General features: G+C 41.3%; 1 protein-coding gene across 1 annotated transcript in view; it reads left to right on the plus strand.

The window, feature by feature from the left end:
- Positions 1-27200, plus strand: part of LOC138716230 (esterase E4-like) — a 52317-nt gene that overhangs the window by 19575 nt on the left and 5542 nt on the right. Inside the window, exons 7-8 of the mRNA XM_069849078.1 lie at positions 2331-2491; positions 9155-9302. Of these exons, the coding sequence (XP_069705179.1) occupies positions 2331-2491; positions 9155-9302 (309 nt within the window). The remainder of the gene's footprint in view (positions 1-2330; positions 2492-9154; positions 9303-27200) is intronic.

The following is a 27200-nucleotide window of genomic DNA, read 5'->3' on the forward strand; positions in this document are numbered from 1 at the left end:
TCTATATCAAGTTCACAAATTATTTATAGGTTATTTTTAACTCAACATTAGCAAACAACTCGAGATCAGTTTCTACGTCAGATGCATAAAATTAACTTAAGAACTTTTAAACTAACTTTACTAACTGATATTTGCAGTAAAATATGTGAAATAAGAATGAAATTCGTGTGTAAACCAGTTGATTTTCAACTGTTTCGCAAATAAAAAAGATGAGTCTCAATTTATATGAGGAGGATCATGAACTTTGAATTCAGAGCATGATTTCGTTTTGTTTCTGGTTGTAACTGAGGATCTAATCTTGCTCAAGTTCTATTATTATTATTATTATTATTATTATTATTATTATTATTATTATTATTAATTTTATTTAACGACGATCGCAACTGTGGAGGTTACATCAGCGTTGCCGTTGTGCCGGAATTTTATCCCTTAGGAGTTTTTACATGCCAGTAAATCTACAGACATGAGCCTGTCGCATTTAAGCACACTTAAATGCCATGCACCTGGGCCGGGATCGAACTCGCAACCTTGGGCACAGAAGGCCAGCACTCTGCCGACTGCACCATCCAGGCCAGGCCGGCTCTCAAGTTCTTCCACTACAAATTTTTGTGACCGAAATGTAATTGTAAATTGTCATAGAATTTAATGAATGCATTTCCTCGCTTGTGCAAAACACGAGCACAGCGAAATTCAAGATCATTATTAAAACATAGTGTAGTTAGTAAACACCATAGTAGGATGAAATTTACTGTACTAATTATTATTTATTTAATTCCAGTAGTTATACGAAACACAACCCAGAAAATTAGTCTAGTAATAACCAAGATTTACTAGTACAGTACATACTATAGTGAACTTTTATGAAACAGACCACAGGTAAAGTCCATCTCAGGTAACCTGATAGGGAAACAAAACAACTTCCTCTATCATCATATCCCACCTCCCTCAAATCCATTTTAATATCTTCCCATCTACGTCTCGGCATCCCCAAAGATCTTTTTCCCTCCGGCCTTCCAACTCACACACTATATGCATTTCTGGATTCGCCCATACGTGCTACATGCCCTGCCCATTTCAAACGTTTGCATTTAATGTTCCTAATTATGTCAGGTGAAGAATACAATGCGTGCAGTTTTGTGTTGTGTAACTTTCTCCATTCTCCTGTAACTTCATCCCTCTTAGCCCCAAATATTTTCCTAAGCACCTTATTCTCAAACACTCTTAACCTATGTTCCTCTCTCAAAATAGTCCAAGTTTCACAACCGTAAAGAACAACCGGTAATATACCCTAACTGTTTTATAAATTCTTTCAGATTTTTTGATAGCAGACTGGATGATAAAAGCTTCTGAACCGAATAATAACAGGCATTTCCCATATTTATTCCGTGTTTAATTTCTTCCCGAGTGTCATTTACATTTGTTACTGTTGCTCCCAGGTATTTGAATTTTTCCACGTCTTCAAAGGATAAATTTCCAATTTTTATATTTCCATTTCGTACAATATTCTCGTCACGAGACAATCATATACTTTGTCTTTCCGGGATTTACTTCCAAACCTATCTCTTTACTTGCTTAAAGTAAAATTTCCGTATTTTTCCTAATCGTTTGTGGATTTTCTCCTAACATATTCACGTCATCCGCATAGACAAACAGCTGATGTAATAATAATAATAATAATAATAATAATAATAATAATAATAATAATAATAATGGTAATAAACTTCACCGTAACTAATAAAGTGAATTAAAATATGTCACTTTTTATCTGAAATAACACCACAGCCTTCGAAATGTACGAGTGATAATTTTATGCAGGAAAAATATTCCATTTCTGTTCTTTTGGTCCATGGTTAAACACTAGACTTTAAATTAAAAAAAGACCAAAGAATCGCATTGGAGTGTACACTTTAAACTATACTTTGAAGGTCCTACAGTGAAAACATTTTACTATAATAATAATAATAATAATAATAATAATAATAATAATAATAATAATAATAATAATAATAATAATAATAATAAAGTTAAGCGATCGCCTTTCATTATCGCGCCACTGCGGGAGAGCGGAAGTCGTGACGTAATTACGGGTGTCTCGCGCATTATGCATCAAAGTTGGTAGGTCTGTAATGTAATACGAACTGATAACAAACCTGAGCAGCAAACTTGTTTCCGATACGGCTCGTTCCTTTGCCGCATTATTATATTTTTGCAAGCTTAGAGTATACTTTAGAGACATACCGTAGCTTAGAGACTTGACATTCATGTTTTCCATATCATTATATTCCTGTAAATTGATCTGTTCTTGACTGATTGATTTATTACCTCTACAGGTAAGGTTCCCGTACCCTCTGAGGATAAGCTCGACGAGTACATAGCTCATCAACTAGAAAAGTATCAAGGGTCAAAAAGCCAAGACTATAAAGATGAATTATGTCGCAAGATCAAAACCACATACTACGGCAACAATACAGTCACGAACGGCACAATTGACGTAAGTAGACTGAATTAAGAGATCCAGAGTTTAATGGTAAAGAATTTGTACCAAATGTGTTGCACCTATTCTTTTTGTTAGTCCTCATTTACTTCTGGACCGTATTTCACAAAGATACGGGTCCGATGTTATTACAAACTTAACTCGATTAAGTTATGGAACATAACGCTATACACATTTCAGTCCCCCCCCCCCCAAAAATAACAAAGTTCTAATAAATATTAGTGTATATTTTACAAGACTAAGTAAGACAATAAAACTGAAAGTAATATCATTAGAGTCCGAAGCTTCCTTATTAATCGATAAATACCAGAGAGCTGTGGATGTGAAAAGGCTATGACTGGTGGAAATGATGTTCAACTGTTTGACAAGAACTTCCATCGTGAGCAAAAACGTACAATAATCTAAAAAAGAAGCCAGAAAGAAAATGAATCAAGGAAGAATGTACTGTTCGGAGCTAAAAAATTGGAGATTATTATGCAAAAGTAAAAGGTTCGTGTGTAGGAAAAACATGGCATTTGGAATATAACTGTGACCGTATTAGCAGTTTTTACGAATGTGTGGAAAGACAGCATTTCCGACCAGAAAACTGGCACTAAAAGTAAGCTTTTCTGCATTGATTGCGGTAAACATTTTCCGCATTCAGTTTCCGTACGCTTCCTAATAAATGCGCTTACATTTTGTTTTTGGTAATTAACACTTTATTAATAAAACTATTCGAATAAAACGTTTCCACAGTGATTTACAAATTGTTATTGGCGATTAATATAAATATTAATAGTAAATTCGTTAGTTTCATTTTCACCGTATTCATCCATACGTATACAAATTGCGACTCGGTTTCCTGGGTAACTCGGCATCCAGCGCGATGGATGTTGCCATCAGCAACTGAATCACTTATGAGGCGTTCAGAGCTAAAGTGGATCAAGTCACAAATTTTCATGTGAGCTAAATTCATTTTCTGATTATCTGGTTAGATCTTTTCCGAGCAGTAAGTGATAAAGTCTTAATTCCAAGCATTCGTCGGTAGGTGACTCCCGTCACTTTTGGCTTAGATTATTTGTTCATGATGTTCTGAGTCATAGTGGATCAAGTCACCAAATCGTCGCAACAATTAACATCACAATTGTTTATATTTTATAAATATAGAATTTAAGAATGGAGCAATAAAATGATTGCTATTGAAATTAATCCACTGGAGCAAGTTAATTTTAAGTCCTATTATCTCAAAACTACGTCTCATGAACTTGATCCACTTTAGCTCTGAACGCCTTATATTCAGAATGACAGCAAACATATCCTACCACCAACCAATCTCTAAGCCAGGCACACAGATCCCTTATAACTCTAGGTAAAATAATGTGGTGTAAGGTAGAGTTGACCACACTTGAAACGTATAGGAATTGAGTAGGGTTCGCCCAAGACCTAAGTCTTGAGAATAAGAAGAAGCCGTCGAATGTGGTATATTGATGTAGTAGTAATGCAGTTATTGAAGGTGTGTAGACTGCACAACAACTAACGAGTGAAAGCCCTGAGGGTTGTGTTGACTTGTATTATATAGGAGAGGTTTGGGGCGTTGTCAGAATGCAAGTCCATGTCTAAACATGACCATACACGGTAATGTTTAGGGATTGTAGTTACGTGCACTACGATAGACGTTGTAGTTCCACATGATCATATATAGTAATATTTTAGGGAACGCAACCCTACAGAGTCCAAAAATAACACAAAGGGGTGAGAGGGTAACGCATGAGTGAAGGGAAGATAGTTTGTACGTAGTCACCAAAATCCTTAGGAATAACTTATACATTTACAATAATACAGTTACACAGAATATGAAACATATAAGTTACAAACATGATTCACAGTTATTAATTCACACAAATTTACAATATTATTCCACAATAATACACACCTTTCCCTACATTATGCCTTCAGGGCTAATCGGGCAATATTTTATTAGAGTAATCTAACATCCAATTGGCTGGTGTCCTAAATTGAAACAACTCTTATTGCCTGTGGTTTTACAGGGTTTTCATAAGCCGCTAAGACAAATGTAGGAATCAGCCCTAAAAGAAATGGGCCACGGATTTAATCCCCCCCCCCCACACACACACACAAATTTTCGGCGTTTTCCTTCAAAATTCATTAAAGTTCCTTTTTATAGGAAGGCTAATATCGAAGTGAGACAAGTGGCCAATAGGCTTGGAGCTCACACAGACATTTCCTCTCAACCCCAATTTTACCTGCAACGACGCGTTATCGCCCGGCTTTTAACTTTCTCCTACCATTTCCCCATTAATGCATGCACTCTCTGTGCAGATGCACACGAATGCCCACTTTTGTGTTAGGCTGTTAGGTGTGAAGCCGTTGTTTAGACCTATCCATCCTCACGGTTGCGTTTATGTGACACTCTCGGCCTGCGCGGAAGGCTGTTGCGAAACAAGATAGTATATATGCGGGGTTCACAACCAGAGTGGACCAAGTCCATCTGGAATAGTTCTGAGATATTGAGTCTTAAAGTTCATGGCTCACGCTTAGCAACATTCACCTTCGATAGGAAATGCTGCCCTCTGTGGAGTAACAAATGAGTTATGGACTTTGTTATGGCAATGAATAAATCTAAGTTTTCTTCATCCAAGATTGTATTTATCCACAAACTGATCACTGGTGGACTTGGTCCACTCTGGTTGTGAGCCCCTCGTATCACAGTCTAGTATATACTGGGTGTTCATTTCAAAGTGTGTCATGACTTCACTGTTGAGTCAGCGATTTGAAGCGAGTTTCAGCTTTTGTGTCAGAGAAGTTGCCTATTATTTAAGGCGTTCAATCTGAACTTGAGAACGCTTACGGTATAACTTGAACGTCGTACCAACAGATGGCGGTCTGTAAAGTCTGTGTGCTACCATAACCTCTTTCGAACTGTGTTTTGCGCGGGCAAGTCGTACGCAGGGTATTTGTTATCATCGGTTGCGTACCGCAACATTCCACAACACAAATCAAATGTTCCGTGTCCATGTTGACCGTCCAAGTTAATGTCAACAAATACATAAGTAATCGTCTTAACCCTCTCGCCATATCCCGATAGTAAGAAAAAAACTCACCTCAGTACGTGTTTCCAAACAGTTCACATTCCTGCCACTACCAGCGTTACCGTACGTATCGGTACGTACTCTTCAGAATGAACGCCGTACTTGCTAGGCAACTTCTATGGCACATAGGTAATACGCCTTTGCGGAAGTGTAGGAAGATTGAATTCCCTAGGCTCATCGGCTAGCCACATGACGGCATACGGCGAGCCATGACACACTTTGAACTGAACACGCAGTAGTCACGAAGCTCAATACGTAGTAAATATGCATCCATACATAGTTGCTAACCACTAGGATCGCTACTATCGCCACATTACAGACAATGCGACATAGTATCTGCACAGTCTATTGTTCCTAGTACACTCATAAACTCCAGCTTCGTGACTGTATATACTAGACTGTGGTATGTATCTTCTTTCAATTCTGACGTTCTCGTAATTCGTCTTCCTCCATGATTCACAACTTGTGGACGCAGAAACCTTGGGACAGTCGTATAAGCTGCTTATCGCCTACTACTATTTTACTATATAGTCAGTACCGCGGCCTCCATGCATCTACTTCCCGTCAGAGCTATTTCATTGTGCGGCGTCGTACACACACCACATCCGCAAGCTCTGCAGTTTGTACTCCGCCTAGTGTCTGACTCATTCGACTGCTGAAGGTTATCTCCAGACTACTAAGAATAGGGTTACCAGACATTCGGATTTCCTCGAACATGTTCTGCGTCCGGAAAGCACTGCAGAAAAGAAATTATCCAGTTTTCTCTCTTTTTACACGCGCAAAATGGAAACAATTACTTGCCGACGTTTTAAATGTTTGTAATTACGTTAAGGAATGTTCGCACAAACTCAAATTAGCAACACAACATCTGGCTAAACGAGCTGTAAAGCACATCAAGGTTGGCGGTGGCATTTTTAAGTATGTTACGTAAAGAGAAACTGACAATTAAACACAACATACAGGCAACGATCTCTTAATTTACTATCGTCTGCGTAGTTCCCGTTACTCTTGGTTTCGATTTTCTTCAAAACCGTTCAGAATAAGGTACCAGTAGGGTAAACTCATCTAATTCCGTGACTCATGTAATTCCGTTATACTGAATATAATGAATATCACTGAATTATGTGTACATGATAAATTGTTAGTAGTTTGTTCAATGGATAGTAGCACTAATCAGCTACCGTCTCAAGAAATTTGGGCTTCTGGGAACAAGTGCACTGCTAAAAGGAAGTCATTTAATAGTGCGCCCTTGCTAAGAAGCTTGGTTTGAGTTGTCCTGGTATCGCATCCTAAAATAAGTTTAAAAAAAACAGGTATGTGCATAATTATACGTGTGTATAAATATATATTTCTATAGAGATTGCTTTGAAGATTTAGAATGTGTACACAGTTGTCAGTTAACTTATATAATTTAGTCTACAAACCTTAAGTTGTCTGCACAATTTCTTAAGGATTTTTAACATTTGGCTGCCTTACTGTATCACGGAATTAAGTGAACAGAAAATGAAAACTCGTTAAATGAAAGTCATATGGCCTATACGACTAGTTGTCATCTATATTAATTAATTATATAATATTTATTTATAATTAGATAATTTATATTAAGTAATCGAATATTAACGCCAATTAAAATGAAGAAAATTTTGCATATGATATACATATTTAATAATGACCATCTTCGCATAGGGATCAGCACTCTGTTCTCTGATCCGCACGTGGGTTCGATTCTCGGAACTCTCAGACATTTTTTAGTCAGGAACTGGTCTCAAGCTTTATCTACCCAGATTCTTAAAGATAACTAAGTATCTGACTCTCAGCAAATGGGTGGATCAATTGTGATCTCTTTCTTGATTGGATGCGTCACTTTGTGAAGAACATCCCTCCAAGCAGACCTTTCCTTTTGTTGATGGACTTACATGGAAGTTACGTAGGTCCTGATGTGTTTGCTTTGGCCAGAGAAAACAAGATCGTCCTCTTCACCATGCCCCTCTCATAACAGCCATATTCTGCAACCATTAGATGTCAGTGTTTATCGTCCCTTGAAGCAAGCTTTAGAAATGAGTTGGAGAACTTTCATATGACGAACTCCAATGTTGCACCAACACGATTTGACTTGCAAAAGTCGTTCAGTTTGGCATATGAGAAGGCAATGACATCAACAAATATCCGTTCAGAGTTTTCTAAAACGGGATTTTAACCATTCAACCCATCTTCTTTGACAGATGAAGCCCTTACAGCTAGCAAGTTAAAAGACAAGCCAACACTTGGAAGTCAACAAACGCAGGGTGACTTTCCAGAAGAAAGAGTTTTCTCAGCTGTCTGTTTCATCACAACAAAATGATTCTGTTCAGTTGCCTGTTTGAACACAAGAGAAACGACGTCAGACTGTAACAGATTTGTTGAAAACACTCACATACGATCCATCAAAGAAAAGAGAACGGTTAACCGCAAAATAGATATCAGAGCCAAGTGCCTTACGCTACCAACCAAATCTCCAGCTGATGCTATACCACAGAAATCTACAAAATCTTCTCAAGGAAAGCCATCCACATCACGAGCCAGTTCTAACGATGAATATCGTGTTTGTGGAGTTTGTAACGGATCCTATAATGCTGAAGTCAAAAAACGAAATAATGAAAATTGGATTGCTTGCTCATTCTGTGGGAAAACATACCATGAGAAGTGTCAAATTGCAGAATCTGATGTTGATGTTTTATGTGTGGATAGATAGATAGTGAAATTTGAAGGGCGCGTCAGCATCAATGGCTATTTGCACCCATGCCTATTGTTTTTCTTTTTATGTGGTGAAATTACATTATTGTATAACTAAAATTCACACTGACTAAAAACTTTGACACATTAAAACACACTAATATTGGACGGACAAGGTGACTCCTGATATAAAATAACATTAAAACGAACACGTAGTAGTCCCAAGATAATGTGAGACAATCATAAAATATAAAACAAACACTGCTACAAGAAATATGTGGCAATGTTTTATAACAACAATCATTTTTATGTGTGATAGTTGTGCCACTTTTGATGTTGATCGTGATGATTCAAGTTGATTGTATGATTAATGAATAACGTTAATTAGGGTAATTACGTTCATGTTAATGTTCAAGGTCACAGTGTAAGATTGTTCTGTCTTTATTTTATGTACACTATTGTGTCACGGAATGAAGGTTACATTGTCAAGGAATTAAGTGAAATGTCACGGAATTAAATGAAATGTGAGTGATGCTTTTAATTTGTTTTCTCTCTACGTAAACAGAGCTATCAGTTATTACGTCACGGATTGTCATATTACGACGTTTGAACAAATGTTTATAGTAATAAACATTATTATTTTGTGTCTTCATATGGAAATAATAGTAATAAAATCTTATTATCACGGAATTAGATGAGTTTACCCTATATGTTTTTCCTTTAGAACCGCCCATATAATCATCCCTCAACCAATGGCTGTTTCCTTCTGAATCATCGCGTATAACAAGATACAATCAAACAACTGAAATTTACTCAGTTACCTGTTATGTACAGTACAGAAATATTTCTAATTTTCTAGATGCTGACTGATGTTATGTTCCTGTATGGAACGGATAAAACTGCAAAGCTGCATGCGGCGAAGAAGTCGGAACCTGTACATTACTATATGTTTACGTACGATGGGAAACTTGCCTTTCACAAATTGCTGCACTTACATATCTCAAGAAGTAAGGTTCCACATTACTTATTTTATGGATTCAAAGTACTGTGATTCTAAACGGTATTTCTCTGCTACAACGACACATTACTGATGGGCAGGCACAAACTCCAGCATGTTCAGTGATCTTCCGTAAGATTTGAAATTCTGTGTCTGCAACGCTAACATTTCTTACTCGGCAAGGCAAACTTCCGACTTGGCCTAGTACGTCAGTCGACCATGTGCCTGTTAGGAACTATATTTCTATAACGTCTTTGGTTACGATACGGTGCAGTCACAGCGTGTTTTTCTACATATTTTCCGCGTCGGAAGTTCGCTTTGCCGGGTAGTAGAGTGGCATATCGCCCTTGATTTTATGAAACCTCCTATGTGACAATAGAGAGCACAATTTTTCAGAAGGAATAAAAAAAATAATTAAATATCAATAGGCCTATAGCCTACACTGCTTCTCGATGATGGCACTGATGTCCATCATTGATAGATAGATAGTGAAATTTGAAGGGCGCGTCAGCATCAATGGCTATTTGCACCCATGCCTATTATTTTTCTTTTTGTGTGGTGAAATTACATTATTGTATAACTAAAATTCACACTGACTAAACACTTTGACACATTAAAACACACTAATATTGGACGGACAAGGTGACTCCTGATATAAAATAACATTAAAACGAACATGTAGTAGTCCCAAGATAATGTGAGACAATCATAAAATATAAAACAAACACTGCTACAAGAAATATGTGGCAATGTTTTATGACAACAATCATTAAAAATCGGATGTATCAGGTCCGAGTAATAAGGTGTATTAAAAGAAATGTAACTAAAATAATCTCCAGATGTAAAGGGTCTGGAGAAGAAATAACAATGGGCTAAAAGGACATTAAAACTTAGATCACCTTGTCGAGTTCCGTGTTACGTAAATATCTCAACACTGCGTTGACACAATTAAAATCATTGCCAAGAGCGTCACGTAACGTTGGACGTATTGCATACTGGCGTCGAGGCAAATCATATTTGCGACAGTGGAGTAAAAAATGTTCCACCGTAAGAAGGGCATGACAAGTGTCACATTCCGGTGGAGGTTCGCCAGACAATAGGTGACACATGTATCAAACGACAGTGACCAATCCTCAAGCGAGTAAGTATAACTTCATCTCGCCGTGACGCTCTTGATGACGAATCCCATTCTCGAACTGTATTTTTAATTGGTCGTAGTTTGTTACCCGCTTGTGCAGACCAATTTTCTTCCCAATCTCTCCGAATACAGTTCCTTATGTAAGTCACTACATCTTGCCACCTCTCTCGCCAGTATACCAGTGTGCCATTAAGAGCAGCGTCTCTGGCTCCAGCGTCTGCTGTCTCATTACCAGGAATTCCAACATGGCCTGGGACCCACACCACTCCAACATCGGAGCCCGACGATAGGAGTGAGTGGAAGAGAACCTGGGTTTGTACAATGAGAGAATCATCGCAATAACATGATTGCAGAGACTGCATTGCGCTCAAAGAGTCGGAGCAGATTAGAAATCTACCCCGAGGTTGTCGAATTAAAAATAACAAAGCTCTGTAAATAGCATAAAGTTCGGCAGTAAAAACACTGGTATACAAACTCAGTTTATATTTATAAACCTGCCCGTCGACAACGAAGGAGCAACCCACACGATCATTCACCCGGGATCCGTCAATATAAATTATACTATTATAAGGAAGCTGAGATAAAATTTCATAAAAGCGTTGTCTATAAATAAAATTGGGTGTAAAATTCTTAAGAGACTGGCTCAAACTTAAGTCGAATTTTGGACGATTCATAATCCATGGTGGTGTAGACGGGTATTCTATTACCTTTATATTCGACAGCCTAATGTCCAGCTCTGAGAGTCCCTCCCGGAAACGGACGCCAGCTGGACGAGGTCGCCGTGGATCCTATCTGTATCGGAAATCTAAAGCCATGGAATGAAAATGTTTGTATGTGTTGTGCTCAGGTTGGGCTCGGAGCTTTACCCCATAGGAACACAACAACATATTACGTCCTGATACAGTGATGGTTCCCCAGACTCGCAGTAGAGGCTCTCTATCCGAATCGTTCGGAAAGCCCCTGTTGCAAGCCTTAGACCCTGATGATGGACGGGGGGTGCAATGGTGGCTCTCGTGCTCTTCTTTTCGGCCATTTTTCGTCCTATCACCAACCACTCCTCTTCGTTCTCTCTTCTTTTTCATCACTATTTCTCTCTGCCGGCCGCCATTGCATGCGGAACGCATCACAGATATGTTCACCTCTCCATCCCCGCTGTTTTTGTTCTTGCCACGTCCGCCAACATGACGGGATTTGCTAACAATGCCTGATGAGGCTTTATTCTTCTTCCCCTTCTAATTCTTATATCTATTATTAGGTTAAGTTTCTTAGGTTTATAACTCCCGTCTCACCAGCGGGGATCTTTCCTATCTCCGTGGTCCTGTCCCACGGTTTCGAGCGCGACTTCCAACTTGTGTGGCCCGACAGGGCGCCCACCAACGAAGCAATAGTGGATCCTTCATACTACCGCTATATGCAAGTCTAGGTGCGGAGCCCGGACCAGTAGTCATGTACACTCATATAGAACCCCAATGGGGGTCCGGAGCGACTTAAACGTCCCGGTAACCGACTCTGCTCGCCGGGGCGGATATATCGCTCCGACGTGTTACCGCTGACGTATGGGTGTCACAGTGGAATCAACCACAAGTCCCCTGAAGCTGCGTGCGGTCTCGGATTGCTCCGGCTTTGGGAGGGTCGGTCGGAGTTTGCCGCAGTAGTCTGGCACTTGTATTCAGTGTAGAGTGGGGAGCCACGGGCGGTTATTCCCGTGGTAGGGGCATAAAACTGCGACACGCCTCTGGTGTAAGACTTGCCATTAGGTGTGTAATGACCAGTTTGAAGGGTAACTTGCGTGAAGTGGGTTGCTTGGGATCGGGCTGTGGGGGGTCCCCACGGCCGGCACAGACCGCGAAGAATTCTTAGGTGTCTTTTTCTTTCGCCCCCCCGGTGGCAGGCTGACGCCGACAGTTCCGTAGGGGGGGCCAGTTCAAAATGGCCTCTTCGCGCTCCTCTTCTCCTCCCTCAGAAAAAAATAATAAAAAACAGAAGACAGGAATTGATACGACTGGTGGTCAAATTTTGACGAAATTTGCTATGGACTTGGACCCTGAGAAAGTAACTGTCAAAGTGCCGCCTCCGAAGTTTATCAGTATCACCTTGGACGGAACAGAAAAGACAATGAAAAACATTAGTCCATTTTACGTGAGACGCGCACTCGACGGACTCGTTGGGAAGGTCAAAAATGCAACTCGCCTACGCAACGGTAGTCTCCTCGTCGAGACGGTATCTCCAAAAGAGAGTGAGACGCTGTTGAAAGCGAAGTTGCTAGGGTCTTACCCTATTAAAGTCGAACGGCACTCCTCGCTGAACACCACGCGGGGAGTAGTGCATACGGATTCTCTGGACGGTATGTCTGATGAAGAGATCCAACTAGAACTGGCGGAACAGTCTGTGTCCAAGGCTTACCGTTTATTACGTAAGCGGGACGGACAGACTATTCCGCTGAGCACTGTCTTTTTGACCTTCGAAAAGCCTGTCCTACCAGAATACATCCTTGTCGGGTACGAGCGTGTCCCAGTTCGTGCGTATGTGCCGAACCCAATGCGGTGCTTTAGGTGCCAACGGTTCGGACATACGCAAAAACGTTGCACAAACAACATCGTATGTGCAAGGTGCGGCGGTTCTGACCATGGGGAATCCCCGTGTGCCAGCGCCGAGCACTGTGTGAATTGTGCTGGGGACCACGCCTCCAACTCTAAAAATTGCCCGAAGTATATGGTACAGAAGGATATCCAAGAACTGAGAGTCCGAGAAAATATTACGTTTTTCGAGGCGCGTAAGCGTATTTTAGATCAACAGAAAAATGCGACGGAAAAGTCCTATGCAGCAGTTTTGCAAAAGGCAACACAAGCAATAGATGTATTTACGCAAACGCCACCTCTTGTTAGTATACCTGGGAAGCGTATTGAAAGCGCAACCCAGACGTATGTAGACGTTGCACTCAGACTGCTGAGTCAGACGACTCGTGTGGCCTTGACATAAGGCCTTATATTCCAAAAAAGATTATTACCGTGGCGACAGAGAAAGACTCTACGCCTGGTAGATCGCCGCGACGTCGAGCTCCCTGTTCTTGTGACGGGTCGAGATCGCGGTCTCGATCAAGATCACGATCGGGCGTGCGGCGATCTGCGAGCGAATGCCCACGGTCGAAGACCAAGCAGTCTCAGTCAACGGCACGAAATCCTAGAAAAGATAAGAAGAGAAATCACCCGTCAAGCCACCATGATAATTTAGATCCACATAATGACTGATATCATACAATGGAATGTGAACGGTGTACGCAGCAGATATGCAGAGCTACAGCAATTGATCTATCGTGAGAACCCTGCCATTTTATGTCTACAGGAGACACACCTCCGACCTGAACATTCCCTGAAAATCTCGGGATACAATGTTTACCGGTATGACCATCTTGCCGGTATTCGTGCTAACGGAGGTTGTGCCCTCCTTCTCCGCCAGAATGTCTTTTCCTTTGTTCTAAACATTAACAGTCCTCATCAATGCATAGCTACCAGAGTAACCTTACCTACCATACAGTTTTCAATAGTCTCCGTTTATATGCCCCCAGATACACCCTTTACAGTACTTGAAATTCAACATATTCTTTCACAGGTACCTGCACCATATCTCTTGGTGGGGGATTTCAATGCATCCCACCACTCTTGGGGCTCAAATTCCGATGACGACAGAGGAAATAAAATAGCAGAGGTATGTACCCGTCTAAATCTTGTTACCCTGTATTCAGGGGAAGCAACACACCTTTCCTTGGCTTATGGTACATACTCCATGATAGATATCTCCATTTGTAGCCCAGTTTTGTCCACGCATTTTGAATGGTCTGTGATTCATGACCTACATGGTAGTGACCACTACCCCATCCGAATGCGTATGTCCGCTTTACGTCCTGCGGAATCTCGATCTCCAAACTGGGTTATTAAAAAGGCGAACTGGGTCGGATTTTCGGAGTCCATATCATTCGATGATCACAGACATGAAAGTGTGGACTCCGTAGTAGACCATTTCTCAAATATGGTTATCAAGTCAGCGGAATTATCTATCCCCCGGTCGTCCTGCAGGCCAAAACGCTTCTCTGTCCCCTGGTGGTCGGATGCCTGCAGAGATGCAATCCGAGACCGCCGATGTGCCTTACGCCAATTTGAGCGCCATCCGACCCAAGAAAATTTTGTCCAGTTTAAACGTCTTCGAGCAAAAGCTCGTCGCTCTGTATGCGATGCTAAGAAGACGTCCTGGACAAACTACGTCTCTTCAATGTAAAGGAATGTCCCATCTAACATCGTATGGGACAAAGTCCGTCGAAAAATGGGGAAACGTAGTTCTGTAATTCTGGGAATAATAAGCAATGGATTAACGACCACCAGTCCAATAGAAATTGCAGAAATATTCGCTACCTCGTTCGCACAGATTAGCAGCTCAAATAATTATGACCCGGAATTTCTGAAAATCAAAGATGCTGCGGAAAAACGAAACCTCAATTTTATATCAGATAATACAGAGTATTACAATACACCGTTCACATCCGAGGAGCTGGAGGCGGCACTAGACACATCCCCTGACACCTCCCCTGGTCCTGATAACATCCAAAACCGAATGCTTCGCAATCTTCCGCCTGCTGGAAAATCCTTTCTTCTGGCAATGTATAACAGAATCTGGACTGAGGGAGTGTTCCCATCTGCTTGGCGTTCCGCCATTGTAATCCCCGTCCAGAAACCAGGAAAGGATCCTTCTTTGTCTGGAAGCTACAGACCAATTTCTCTCACCAGCTGCGTATGCAAAGTTATGGAAAGAATGATAAGCAAACGCCTGATGTGGGTACTCGAATCGGAAAACCGATTATCTAACATCCAATGTGGTTTTCGTAAGCACAGATCCGCCGTAGACCATCTTGTTCGGCTAGAGACCGCCATTAGAGATGCTTTCCTCATGAAGGAACATCTTGTGGCGGTCTTCTTTGATCTAGAAAAGGCTTACGATACCACATGGCGGTATGGCATTCTGCAAACTCTGCATGACTGGGGACTTCGTGGTAGTCTACCAACGTTTATTGCGAAGTTCATGGCAGAGCGGTATTTCCGAGTTCGAGTAGGCACCACACTTTCTAACGAACACCTCCAAGAAAACGGCGTTCCGCAGGGTTCTGTATTAAGCGTTCTTCTTTTCTGCATTGCGATCAATGGAATTGCCCACTGTGTGGGTAACCGAGTATCTTCTCTGTTGTACGTTGATGACTTCAGTTTATATTACAGCTCCCGATATCTTCCGTCCATCGGTCGACATTTGCAGCTGGTCATCAACGTACTATCAGAATGGGCTGTTCGCAGTGGCTTTAAATTCTCCACTCTGAAGACGCAGTGTGTCCACTTTTACAACCAACGTGGACTACATCCACATCCCGAACTGCGTCTTAATGGAGTGGAATTGCAATATACAGACACTGCGAGATTCTTGGGCCTTATCTTTGATTATAAGTTAACGTGGGAGGCGCATATACGTGATTTGAGAAGGCGTTGCGAGAAATCCATAAACATTTTACGCCTTTTGTCAGGGGTCCGATGGGGTGCAGACCGTACAGTGCTTTTACGCCTTTACCGAGCTCTTATTCGATCAAAGCTGGATTATGGGTGTTTTATTTATGGCTCAGCAAATAACTCTAAATTACGTCTTTTAGATACTGTACATCACCATGGAATACGACTCGCTACTGGGGCCTTCCGAACCAGTCGGATAGCGAGCCTGTATTGTGAAGCAGGAGAACCATCACTGTATCGGCGACGTCATATTTTGTTGTGCTCATATGCTGTTAAGCTCCGCTCGCAGCCTGAGCACAACTCTTACGACTCTTTCCAACATTCGTTTCTTTACGGCCGATACAGTGAAAATCCACGGAGACCTCGTCCAGCAGGTGTGCGGTTTCGTGAACTGCTCTCTGAGCTGAATACATCTACCATCAGTCCGCACACTGGAGTATACCACCACTCCACCGTGGATTATGCGACGTCCCATGTTTGATATAAGTCTGAGCCACTGTTTTAAGAATTGTACACCAGCTTTTGTTTATAGACTTCGTTTTAGTGAACTTTTATCCCCATATCCAAATTATTCATTAGTTTTTACTGACGGATCCCAGATCAATGATTGTGTTGGTTGTTCCTTCGTTACAAATGGAGAGATATTTAAATACAGACTAAGCCAATATACTAGTGTTTTTACTGCTGAACTCTATGCTTTTTACAGAGTTTTATTGTTTTTAATTAGGCAACCTCGGGGCAGACTCCTTATCTGTTCCGACTCTTTAAGTGCCATCCAGTCCTTGCAGTCTTTTAATTGTGATGATCCGCTTGTCTTAAGAACTCAGCAGCTGTTCCATACTCTCCTTTGCTCTGATTATGAGATGGAAGTAGTGTGGATTCCTGGCAATGTAGGGATTGCAGGAAATGAGGCCGCGGATGCTGCAGCCAGGGCTGGCGCACTGGATGGCTCTCTGGTATATTGGCGCGATAGGTTGCAGGACATTCGAAACTACTTGAAATATAAAATTTGGTGGCAATGGGAAGGAGAATGGTCTGCACAAGAGGGAAACAGATTACGAAATATAAAGAATACTGTTAGAGTTTGGGATTCGTCTACAAGAGCGTCGCGACACGAGGAGGTTTTACTCACCCGGTTGAGGATTGGCCATTGTCATCTGACGTGGCGAACATCAGCCGGAGTGCCATATGTGCCATGTTCCACTAACGGTGGAACACTTTTTATTGCGTTGCAGGAAATATGACCATGCACGGAGGTAATATGGAATTAGGCCGACATTACGTGACGCTCTTGGAAATGATTTTAATTGTGCAAATGCAGTTCTGAGATTTTTATCAAATACAGGTTTGGATAAGGTGATTTAGTTTTTTTTACTCATCCTCCGAACCCTTTACATCCGGAGGTTACATTTGTTGTTTTATATTTGATTTTACATTGTTGACATTTCGACCTTTATACATCGGAATATATTTTATAAAATTTTATGTTTTTAAAATATAATTGACAAGTTATCTCTGGTGGCCTTAGTTTTATTCTTTTATTTGTTCGTCTTGAATACCACCTAGTGTGGTAGAATTGCTCACTTTTATGATTCTGTAGAAATCACCTTATGTAAACTGCATTTGGGTGCCTCGTTTTATCGTGACAACGCTTTTAGTTCTTTTAGCACTCTGATTATTATATTATTTATGTATTTGTTACATTAAGAATTTTAGATAAGGGCGCAAATAGCCATAGTAGCTGACGCGCCCTTCTTAAACCCTACTACTGATGATGGATGGGATCTAACATTTTCAATTTCGACTTATTTGCCGAGCCATAAATAAAACTACCATAATCCAATTTTGAGCGTACAACAGCCCGATAGATACGTAAAAGAGTTTTGCGGTCTGCACCCCAATGTACCCCTGACAGAATGCATGAGATATTCAAAGATTTTTCACAGCGCCGCTTTAAATCCCGTATGTGTTGCTCCCAACTTAATTTAGAATCAAATATTAAGCCCAGAAATTTTGCAGTGTCTGTATAGTGTAACTTTACTCCGTTGAGACGTAACTCCGGGTGTGGGTGAAGTGCACGGCACTTAACAAAGTGGATACATTGCGTCTTTGCAGTAGAGAATTTGAACCCATTGCATATAGCCCATTCAGACAAAGTGTTGATGGCTAGCTGCAGTTGTCTCCCAATGGACTGGAGTTATCGTGAGCTGTAATACAAACTAAAGTCGTCAACATAAAGAAGAGGTGTTACGTGAGGACTTATGTTAGCAGCTATACCATTAATCGCAATGGAGAACAACAGAACACTCAGTACAGACCCCTGCGGAACGCCATTTTCCTGTAAATGTTCACTGGAAAGTGTGGTACCTATTCTTACACGGAAATACCTCTCTGCCAAAAAATTGGCCAGAAAAGTAGGAAGACTTCCCCTTAGACCCCAGTTGTGGATAGTGCGTAGGATCCCATAACGCCATGTTGTGTCGTAAGCTTTCTCAAGATCAAAGAAGATTGCTACTAAGTGCTCCTTCTTGAGGAAGGCGTCTCTAATGGCTCCTTCCAGCCGAACAAGGTGATCTGCGGTTGATCGGCGCTTTCGAAAACCACACTGGATCTTAGACAAGAGGTTTTCTGATTCCAGGAACCACATTAGGCGATTACTAACCATTCTCTCCATAACTTTACACACACACCTGGTGATACAGATAGGCCTGTAACTATTAGGTAAGGATGGGTCATTTCCTGCTTTCTGCTCAGGAACTACAATGGCTTTATGCCATTGAGATGGAAAGGATTTTTCTGTCCAGATTCTATTATATAAAGAGAGAAGATATATCTTCCCAGCTGGTGGTAAATTTCGGAGCATTTGATTATGAATATTATCTGGGCCAGGAGATGTGTCAGGGGATTTGTCTAGTGCTGACTGTAATTCCTGTAACGTGAAGAGAGTATTATAGTTTTCTGTGTTAACAGATATAAACGAGATGTCATTTCGTTCTGCAGCCTCTTTAATTCTTAAAAATCTAGGTTCATAATGGACTGAGCTACTGAATGCGTGAATGATGTAACAAGGAGCTCAGCCATATCCAAATGATTGGTTATCATATTGACATTATGTACTAGACCCGGAATAGCAGAATTACGTTTTCGCATTATCCTACGGACTTTTCCCCATACGGTTGTGGCTGGGACATTCTTTTTCAGTGAAGAGACATATTTCGTCCAGGACACCTTCTTAGCTTCGCACATGGTGCGGCGAGCTTTGGCACGGAAGCGTTTGAATTGGATGAAGTTCTCTTCCGTTGGATGCCTTTGAAAGAGTCGTAGAGCTCATTTACGGGCCAGGACAGCGTCTCTACATCCCTCTGTCCACCAAGGTACAGGGACACGTCTTGGTGTTGATGAGGAACGAGGTACATGTAGTTCTGCTGCCCGTATGATATTTGTACAGAAGTGCTCTATGATTAAGTCGACATCGTCATTTTCATTGTCATTAAACGAAAGGGACTCGGCAAATCCAGTCCAATCCGCCTTTTTTATAACCCAGTTAGGCCAGCGCGACTCCGTGGGACATGATACAAAGAGACGAAGTCGGATAGGAAAATGGTCACTTCCATGGAGATCATCCATGACTGACCACTCCATGTGCGCCGACAGAACTGGGCTACAAATGGACAGCTCTATCATGGAGTAGGTGCCGTGGGCGAGAGAAAGATGTGTGGCTGCTCCTGTATTAAGAGTAATGAGATTAAGACGAGTACAAATCTCCATTATTACATGCCCTCTGTCACTGTCATTCATCGAACCCCAGCGGTGATGGGAGGCATTAAAATCTCTCACCAAGAGAAATGGGGCGGGGAGCTGATCTACAAAAAACTGTAATTCACGTATCGTTAATTCGAAGTCGGGTGGTAGATATACGCAAGCTATTGTAAATTCTATGGTAGGCAGGTGTATTCGGATTACTATATTCTGAATGGTGCTTTGAATGTTAATTGCAGAGTACATGATACTATTTTTCACCAAGATAGCACATCCTCCATTGGCCCTGACTCCAGCCAGGTGATCGTGCCGGTGAACCCTGTAACCACGAATGGATAGGGAATGTTCAGGCCGAAGGTGTGTCTCTTGGAGACATAGAATAGCGGGTTCTTCATCATAGATTAGCTGCTGTAATTCTGCATATCGGCTGCGAACTCCGTTCACATTCCACTGAATTATGTCGTTACGCATCAAAAATTTTTAGATCATGGTGGTTTCACGGGAGTTCTTCTCTTTTTCTTATCACCAGAGCTGCATTGTCTCGACTGCTTATTTCGCTGCTGTGGGGATTCACTTTCTGACCTTCGTTCTCCCGACCTGGAGCGAGAGCGGGGCGTCTCGTCTGATCGGGGACTTCGACGACGTGGTTTTCTCTCCGCCGTGGAACCGGTAGATTTTGTCGTCGATACACTGGTCTTTGGACTGTATGGTCTGATAGTAAGCCCACAGCTATCATCATCAGGCTCTGCTGTTTGAGTGGCAGCATCGACATAAGTTTGAGTAGATATCTATACTCTCTGACGGGTGTCGTCCAGAGGTGGCGTTTGCGTGGAGGCATCACATCCCTTAAGACCTTTATGGAGTACTGACGCATATGTTGTGGTCGACTTTTTCTTCTGGTCGTCATAATACCGCTTACGTGCTTCGAAAAATGTTATGTTATCTCTGACACGAAGTTCTTGGATATCCTTCTCTTCTATGTATCTCGGACTTTCTTTAGAACTAGAAGCGTGGTCCCCATTGCAATTTACACAGTGCACACTGTGAGGACACGGGGAATCCCCATGATCGCCCTCACCGCACCTTGCACACACGATGTTATTTGTACATCTCTGTTGTGTATGACCGAATCGCTGGCACCGGAAGCACCGCATAGGATTCGGTACATATGCACGAACAGGGACACGCTCGTAGCCTATGAGAATGAACTCCGGGAGAGATGAGACTTCAAAGGTCAAGAATATGGTCCGAAGTGGAACAGTCTGTCCATCCCGCTTACCTAAAAGACGGTAGGCCTTGGAAACAGACTGCTTCGCCAGCTCCAGTTGGATTTCTTCATCGGACAGACCTTCTAAAGAGCTCGTAGTAATCACTCCTCTCGTGGTGTTGAGAGAAGAGTGACGCTCAACTTTAATGGGATAAGAACCAAGTAACTTCGCTTTCAGAAGGGTCTCACTTTGCTTAGGACTTAAAGTTTCAACCAGAAGACTTCCATTTCGAAGGCGAGTAGCATTTCTAACCTTACCAATCATTGCGTCGAGAGCGCGTTTGATATAGAAGGGACTGATATTTTTCATCGTCTTTTCATTCCCGTCAATAGTTAGACTCACAAATCTCGGAGGCGGCATTTTCACTGTAATTTTATCCGGGTCCAAATCCATGTTGTCATTCAATTGCACTTTTTGTTTCTTCGGTAATGAAGAGGGAGGAGGAGAGCGCGAGGACATTTTGAACTGGCCCCCCCCCTACGGAACCGTCGGCGTCAGCCTGCCACCGGGGGGGGGCGAAGGAAAAAGACACCAAGATATTCTTCGCGGTCTGTGCCGGCCGTGGGGACCCCCCCACAGTCCGATCCCAAGCAACCCACTTCACGCAAGTTACCCTTCAAACTGGTCATTACCCATACCTAACGGCAAGTTCTGCACCAGAGACGTGTCGCAGTTTTATGCCCCTACCACGGGAATAACCGCCCGTGGCTCCCCACTCTACACTGAACACAACCGCCAGACTACTGCGGCTAACTCCGACCTACCCTCCCAAAGCCGGAGCAATCCGAGAGCGCACGCTGCTTCAGGGGACTTGTGGTTGATTACACTGCGACACCCATCAGTCAGCGGTAACACGTCGGAGCGACATATCCGTCCCGGCGAGCGGAGTCAGTCACCGGGACATCTAAATCGCCCCGGGCCCCCTGGGGGGCTCTACGTTAGTGTACTTGACCTCTGGTCCGGGTTCGGCACCTAAACTTGCATATAGGGGCAGTATGAAGGGTCCACTATTGCTTCGTTGCTGGGCGCCCTCTCGGGCCACACAAGTTGGAAGTCGCGCTCGAAACCGTGGGACAGGACCACGGAGATAGTGAAGATCCCCGCTGGTGAGACGGGAGTTATAAACCTAAGAACCTTAATCTAATAATGAATATAATGAACTAGAAGAGGAAGAATAATGTAGCCTCACCAGGCATTAACAAATCCCGTCGTGGTGGCGGACGTGGCGAAAACTAACAGCGGGGATGGAGAGGTGAATATGGCTGTGATGATGTGGTGGGCGTTCCGCATGCAATAGTGGCCGGCGGAGAGAAATAGAGTGATCAAAAAGACGAGAGAGCGAAAAGGTTTGGTTGGTGATAACACGAAAAATGATCGAAAAGAAGAGCACGAGGGCCACCATTGCACCCCCCGGTCACCAACTTGGAGGAACCCACCTCGACCACCTGATGTCCATCATATTCACCAACGTTTTCTAACTATTTATCTAATATTTTTATATAAGCCTATTGATATTGAATTACTTTTTTCTTATTCTTGAAAAAATTAGTTAGTGGGGTTTAAAAAAGGGCGCGTCAGCTACTATGGCTATTTGCGCCCTTATCTGAAATCTTTTACTAAACACAAACACAATACAATAACCAGAATACTTAAAATAACTTTAAAAAAACGTTGTGACGGTTAAAACGAGGCAAACAAATGCAATTTCAACAAGGTGATGCATAAAAAAAAACCATAAAAGTGAGAAGTTCTCAGACCCCAAGTAGTATTTAAAAATAAATAACACTACAATAAAACAAATGTCACCAGAAATAAATTGTCTGGCGCATTTATAAAATGCACTGATGTAAAAAGTCCGAATGTCAACTTTGTTAAAAACTTATATACTAAAAAATGTAACCTCCGGATGTAAAGAATCCTTGAAAAATAATTATGCTCGGTATTGTCACACAATAATAATAATAATAATAATAATAATAATAATAATAATAATTATTATTATTATTATTATTTATTCTGGCGAAGTTAAGGCCATCTTCCATTTAGCCACAAACAAAAACTGATACAATTTGCAATAATACAAGTTAATAGTTATCGGCGAAGCGCCTCTCGGCCCGGCTGAAATATGTTTCGTTGCTCCAGGAACTCGTCTCGTCTCTGGTTTACCTAAATATATTTCCAATTCTGGCAATCACAGACTTTTGTAGTAACATAACTTGTCTTTGGAGCCTACCACAGTGGTCTACATTTTGAAAAGGCTATTCACAATGCTGTTAACAAAGTATGGCCTTACGCCAAAAATAAGTGGCTGTAGGTTTGACGAAGGTTTACTTTCTTACTGGTTTTTAAGGAGCCCGGAGGTTCATTGCCGTCCTCACATAAGCCCGCCATTGGTCCCTATCCTGAGCAAGATTAATCCATTCTCTATCATCATATCCCACCTCCCTCAAATCCATTTTAATATTATCTTCCTATCTACGTCTCAGCCTCCCTAAAGGTCTTTTTTCCTCCGGCCTCCCAACTAAAACTCTATATGCATTTCTGGATTCGCCCATACGTGCTACATGCCCTGCCTATCTCAAACGTCTGGATTTAATGTTCCTAATTATGTCAGGTGAAGAATACAATGCGTGCAGTTCTGTGTTGTGTAATTTTCTCCATTCTCCTGTAACTTCATCCCTCTTAGCCCCAAATATTTTCCTAAGCAGCTTATTCTCAAACACCCTTAACCTACGTTCCTCTCTCAAAGTGAGAGTCCAAGTTTCAAAACCATAAAGAACAACCGGTAATGTAACTGTTTTATAAATTCTAACTTTCAGATTTTTCGACAGCAGACTAGATGATAAAAGTTTCTCAACCGAATAATAACAGGCATTTCCCATATATATTCTGTGTTTAATTTCCTCCCGAGTATCATTTATATTTGTTACTGTTGCTCCCAGATATTTGAACTTCTCCACCTCTTCGAAGGATAAATCTCCAATTTTTATATTTCCATTTCGTACAATATTCTCGTCATGAGACATAATCATATACTTTGTCTTTTCGGGATTTACTTCCAAACCTATCTCTTTACTTGCTTCAAGTAAAATTCCCGCATTTTCCCTAATCGTTTGTGGATTTTCTCTTAACATATTCACGTCATCCGCATAGACAAGCAGCTGATGTAACCCGTTCAATTCAAAACACTCTGTTATCCTGGACTTTCCTAATGGCATAGTCTAGAGCAAAGTTAAAAAGTAAAGGTGATAGTGCATCTCCTTTCTTTAGCCCATAGTGAATTGGAAACGTATCTGACAGAAACTGACGAAGGTTTGGTGGGCGAAAATTCGTAATCTTGGTATGTCAAATGACTATAAAGAAAACAATGAAATTAGGGGAAGGCTGAGATGGTGTTTTGGCCTTGTGTACTTAGATCTGTCTGAAGTAGAATGTTTCATCTTCGATTTGCTGCCAATCACGCTGAATGATCAATGAGTGGCAAAATTTGAAGAGTATTTGACGAACACTTCTTTGTTTCCGTTTTCTTCATTCCCACAGACAATGTGGGCTGATTTTTCCGCTGCACTGACCAAAACTACAAATGCTTGTGAACCCTTTCATTCACACCTTGACAATGCTTTCTACTCTCCACATCCTTCCATTGCCACTTTTATAAAAGCTCTACTTGATTTTAAATCAGATATCTATGTTAAATGTAACAATATAAATGATCCTTTCAAACATCCGCTTCATATCTGCAAAAAGTTGGGTTTATCAGAAAAGTAGGCCTACCTGGGCAAGTATAAGAATGGTGAGTACTCACGCCTGCAATTTGTACGAATAATGTCGTATTATTGCAGTTAAAATGAGAACTTGTTTACTTTTAAGCATCTGACTTCTATTTATTTTTAAGTAATTTAATTATTTGATGGCAGTTACGGAAATTATAACTATACAACACTGAGGAAAATTACATAAACACATACACACAAAGGAGAATTAAATATGAAGGAGGTTTCATAAAAATCAACGACGGTATGTCACAACATGTAAGCATTTAGAATGAGAATTCTATACTCCGCGTCATTGGCCCGAGCGCTAATACACTTCGTTCTGGCGGCCCGAGTTCGATCCCGGCCAAGTTGTAATGGAATTTGTGGGTTTACAAAGCCGGCATAGTGCAATCGGCTGTCGGCAGTGGAACAATACTGAAACATTATAGTGTTATTTATTATTATAATTATTACTACGTCTTCCTTGAATTAACCCGAATTTTTGCAAGGTTAATGAAATAATTTGTCAGTATCAAGGAAAACTACGACATTTCATGAGTAAAAATTATACACATTCCAATTAACACTGTAGGCCATCACTGTGCATTATTAAATTGAGGCGTTTCCTGGAATAACGATTTAACGTATGTTACGTCGTTTTTCAGTTTCCAACGTATACTGAATCCTTAATAACAATCTTATTCCTGACAAAGTATTATTTCCCTCCAGATAACACGGAGCCCTCTAGAAACATCCGAATGTCGTCTTATGCAATGCTGTTAAACGAGATCTAAAATGTTAAGATGCTCTGTATCTCAAATTCAAGATTTAGCAGTTAACTTCCTGTTCCAGACGTCACAATTAATCATTAAAATCCGGTACTCTCTCTCCTCACACATTACAGTACAGTCAGGATTTTTAAAGAAACTAGTTCAAGTAATGGTATAATCACTTTTCTATTTCCAGAAATAATAAATAGACAAATATTACGTTAATAAACTTTCAACAATTGCTCGTTTCTACTATATTGTGACTTTTTATTAGTAACAACAATGTAATTTATTCGTCACAACAATAATTCCTTTCTACAATTCACCTTAAACGCTCTCGTCAACAATTGGATCTTCACTCAACACAGTATTCGTTATAGCACTCCACCGACGACAATGACAATTTACTTGGACTATCACGCACAACAATGAACTGTTAATCTTAACTAATATTTACAAAGCACTATTTACAAATCAGAACTACCAGTTCTCAGTTCACAGTTCTTCTATCTCAGTCACACGAGTTCACAGTATCTCGAACCACAGACTTTCAGAGACAGTTCACTGTACTCGAACTCGGGTCCCTCCAACTGCGGTCCACTGCACTCGAACTCAGGTCCCTCCAACTGCGGTCCACTGCACTCGAACTCAGGCCTTCGGATGCTGACGCAGATGCGGACGCACACTCGAGTCGAACTCCGGTACACAAGACTGGCTTCCTTGCTCTGGCTTTCTCACTGACTGAATAACTGAAAACTCAGAAACTGAAACTGCTGTCGTTCCTTCGCGACCGTAATTTATAACTACAGCGACGTAGCCTCGAAAGTTCGACCCGTCTCTAGAGATGGCATTCCAGAGAAATCCAGAGCCCTCTCCTCTCTACCAGCACCAGATGCGCGCGCAAACTCGTCGCGTGACGTAATACACCCTCTCTCTTCTCTCCACCGCGCGACGTCACTCAATGTTCCGTGGAGCCTGTGCGATCTGCTTTCATGCGGGACGCTGGTCGTGAGTTCGATTCTCACGTCGCTGTCACAATATGTAGGCCTAGTAAAGTCCAGTAGGCCTACATTTGTTTTGGCACAAAATTACTTCATAAAGAGGCGATATCTCCTCGCTTGCACGCATCATTGTAATCTGATGCACTCTATAAATAAAAAGATATACTCTCAAGATAATAATAGTGGGGTTTAAAAAGGGCGCGTCAGCTATTCTAAAGATGTGTATAGTGTTCTTACAGGAACAGTGAATTTGAATTCTTCATACATCTGATTTTACCTCCGCATTTGACCTAAATTTTACTTCTGTTTTACTTTAAAAAAAAGGAAAAAAAAAAAAAAAGGAATTTGTATCGTTGTTTGAATTGATTGCACCATGAGGATAACATTTATTTAATTCTTCACATCAATTGTTTGAATAAAGGTTACTTTACCAGTTCCGTCAGCTGTTGAAAACTACTTTTAAATAAATGAATATAACAAACAAAAGATAATTTAAAAAGGTAAAATTTTGTTTCGTAAGAACGCGTAACATGTCGAAAGTACTCAATACGAAGATATCACTGCCCTGACAGTGTTACGTGAAAAAGATGAGAGCAAACATTGCCTGCTGCACGCTCTGCTCTTATATCCACTTCCGGATTTTTAAGCTTATAATCTATTTCAGCTCAAAAACT

Source organism: Periplaneta americana, chromosome 16 (assembly GCF_040183065.1).
Source record: "Periplaneta americana isolate PAMFEO1 chromosome 16, P.americana_PAMFEO1_priV1, whole genome shotgun sequence".
NCBI classification, from domain to species: domain Eukaryota; kingdom Metazoa; phylum Arthropoda; class Insecta; order Blattodea; family Blattidae; genus Periplaneta; species Periplaneta americana.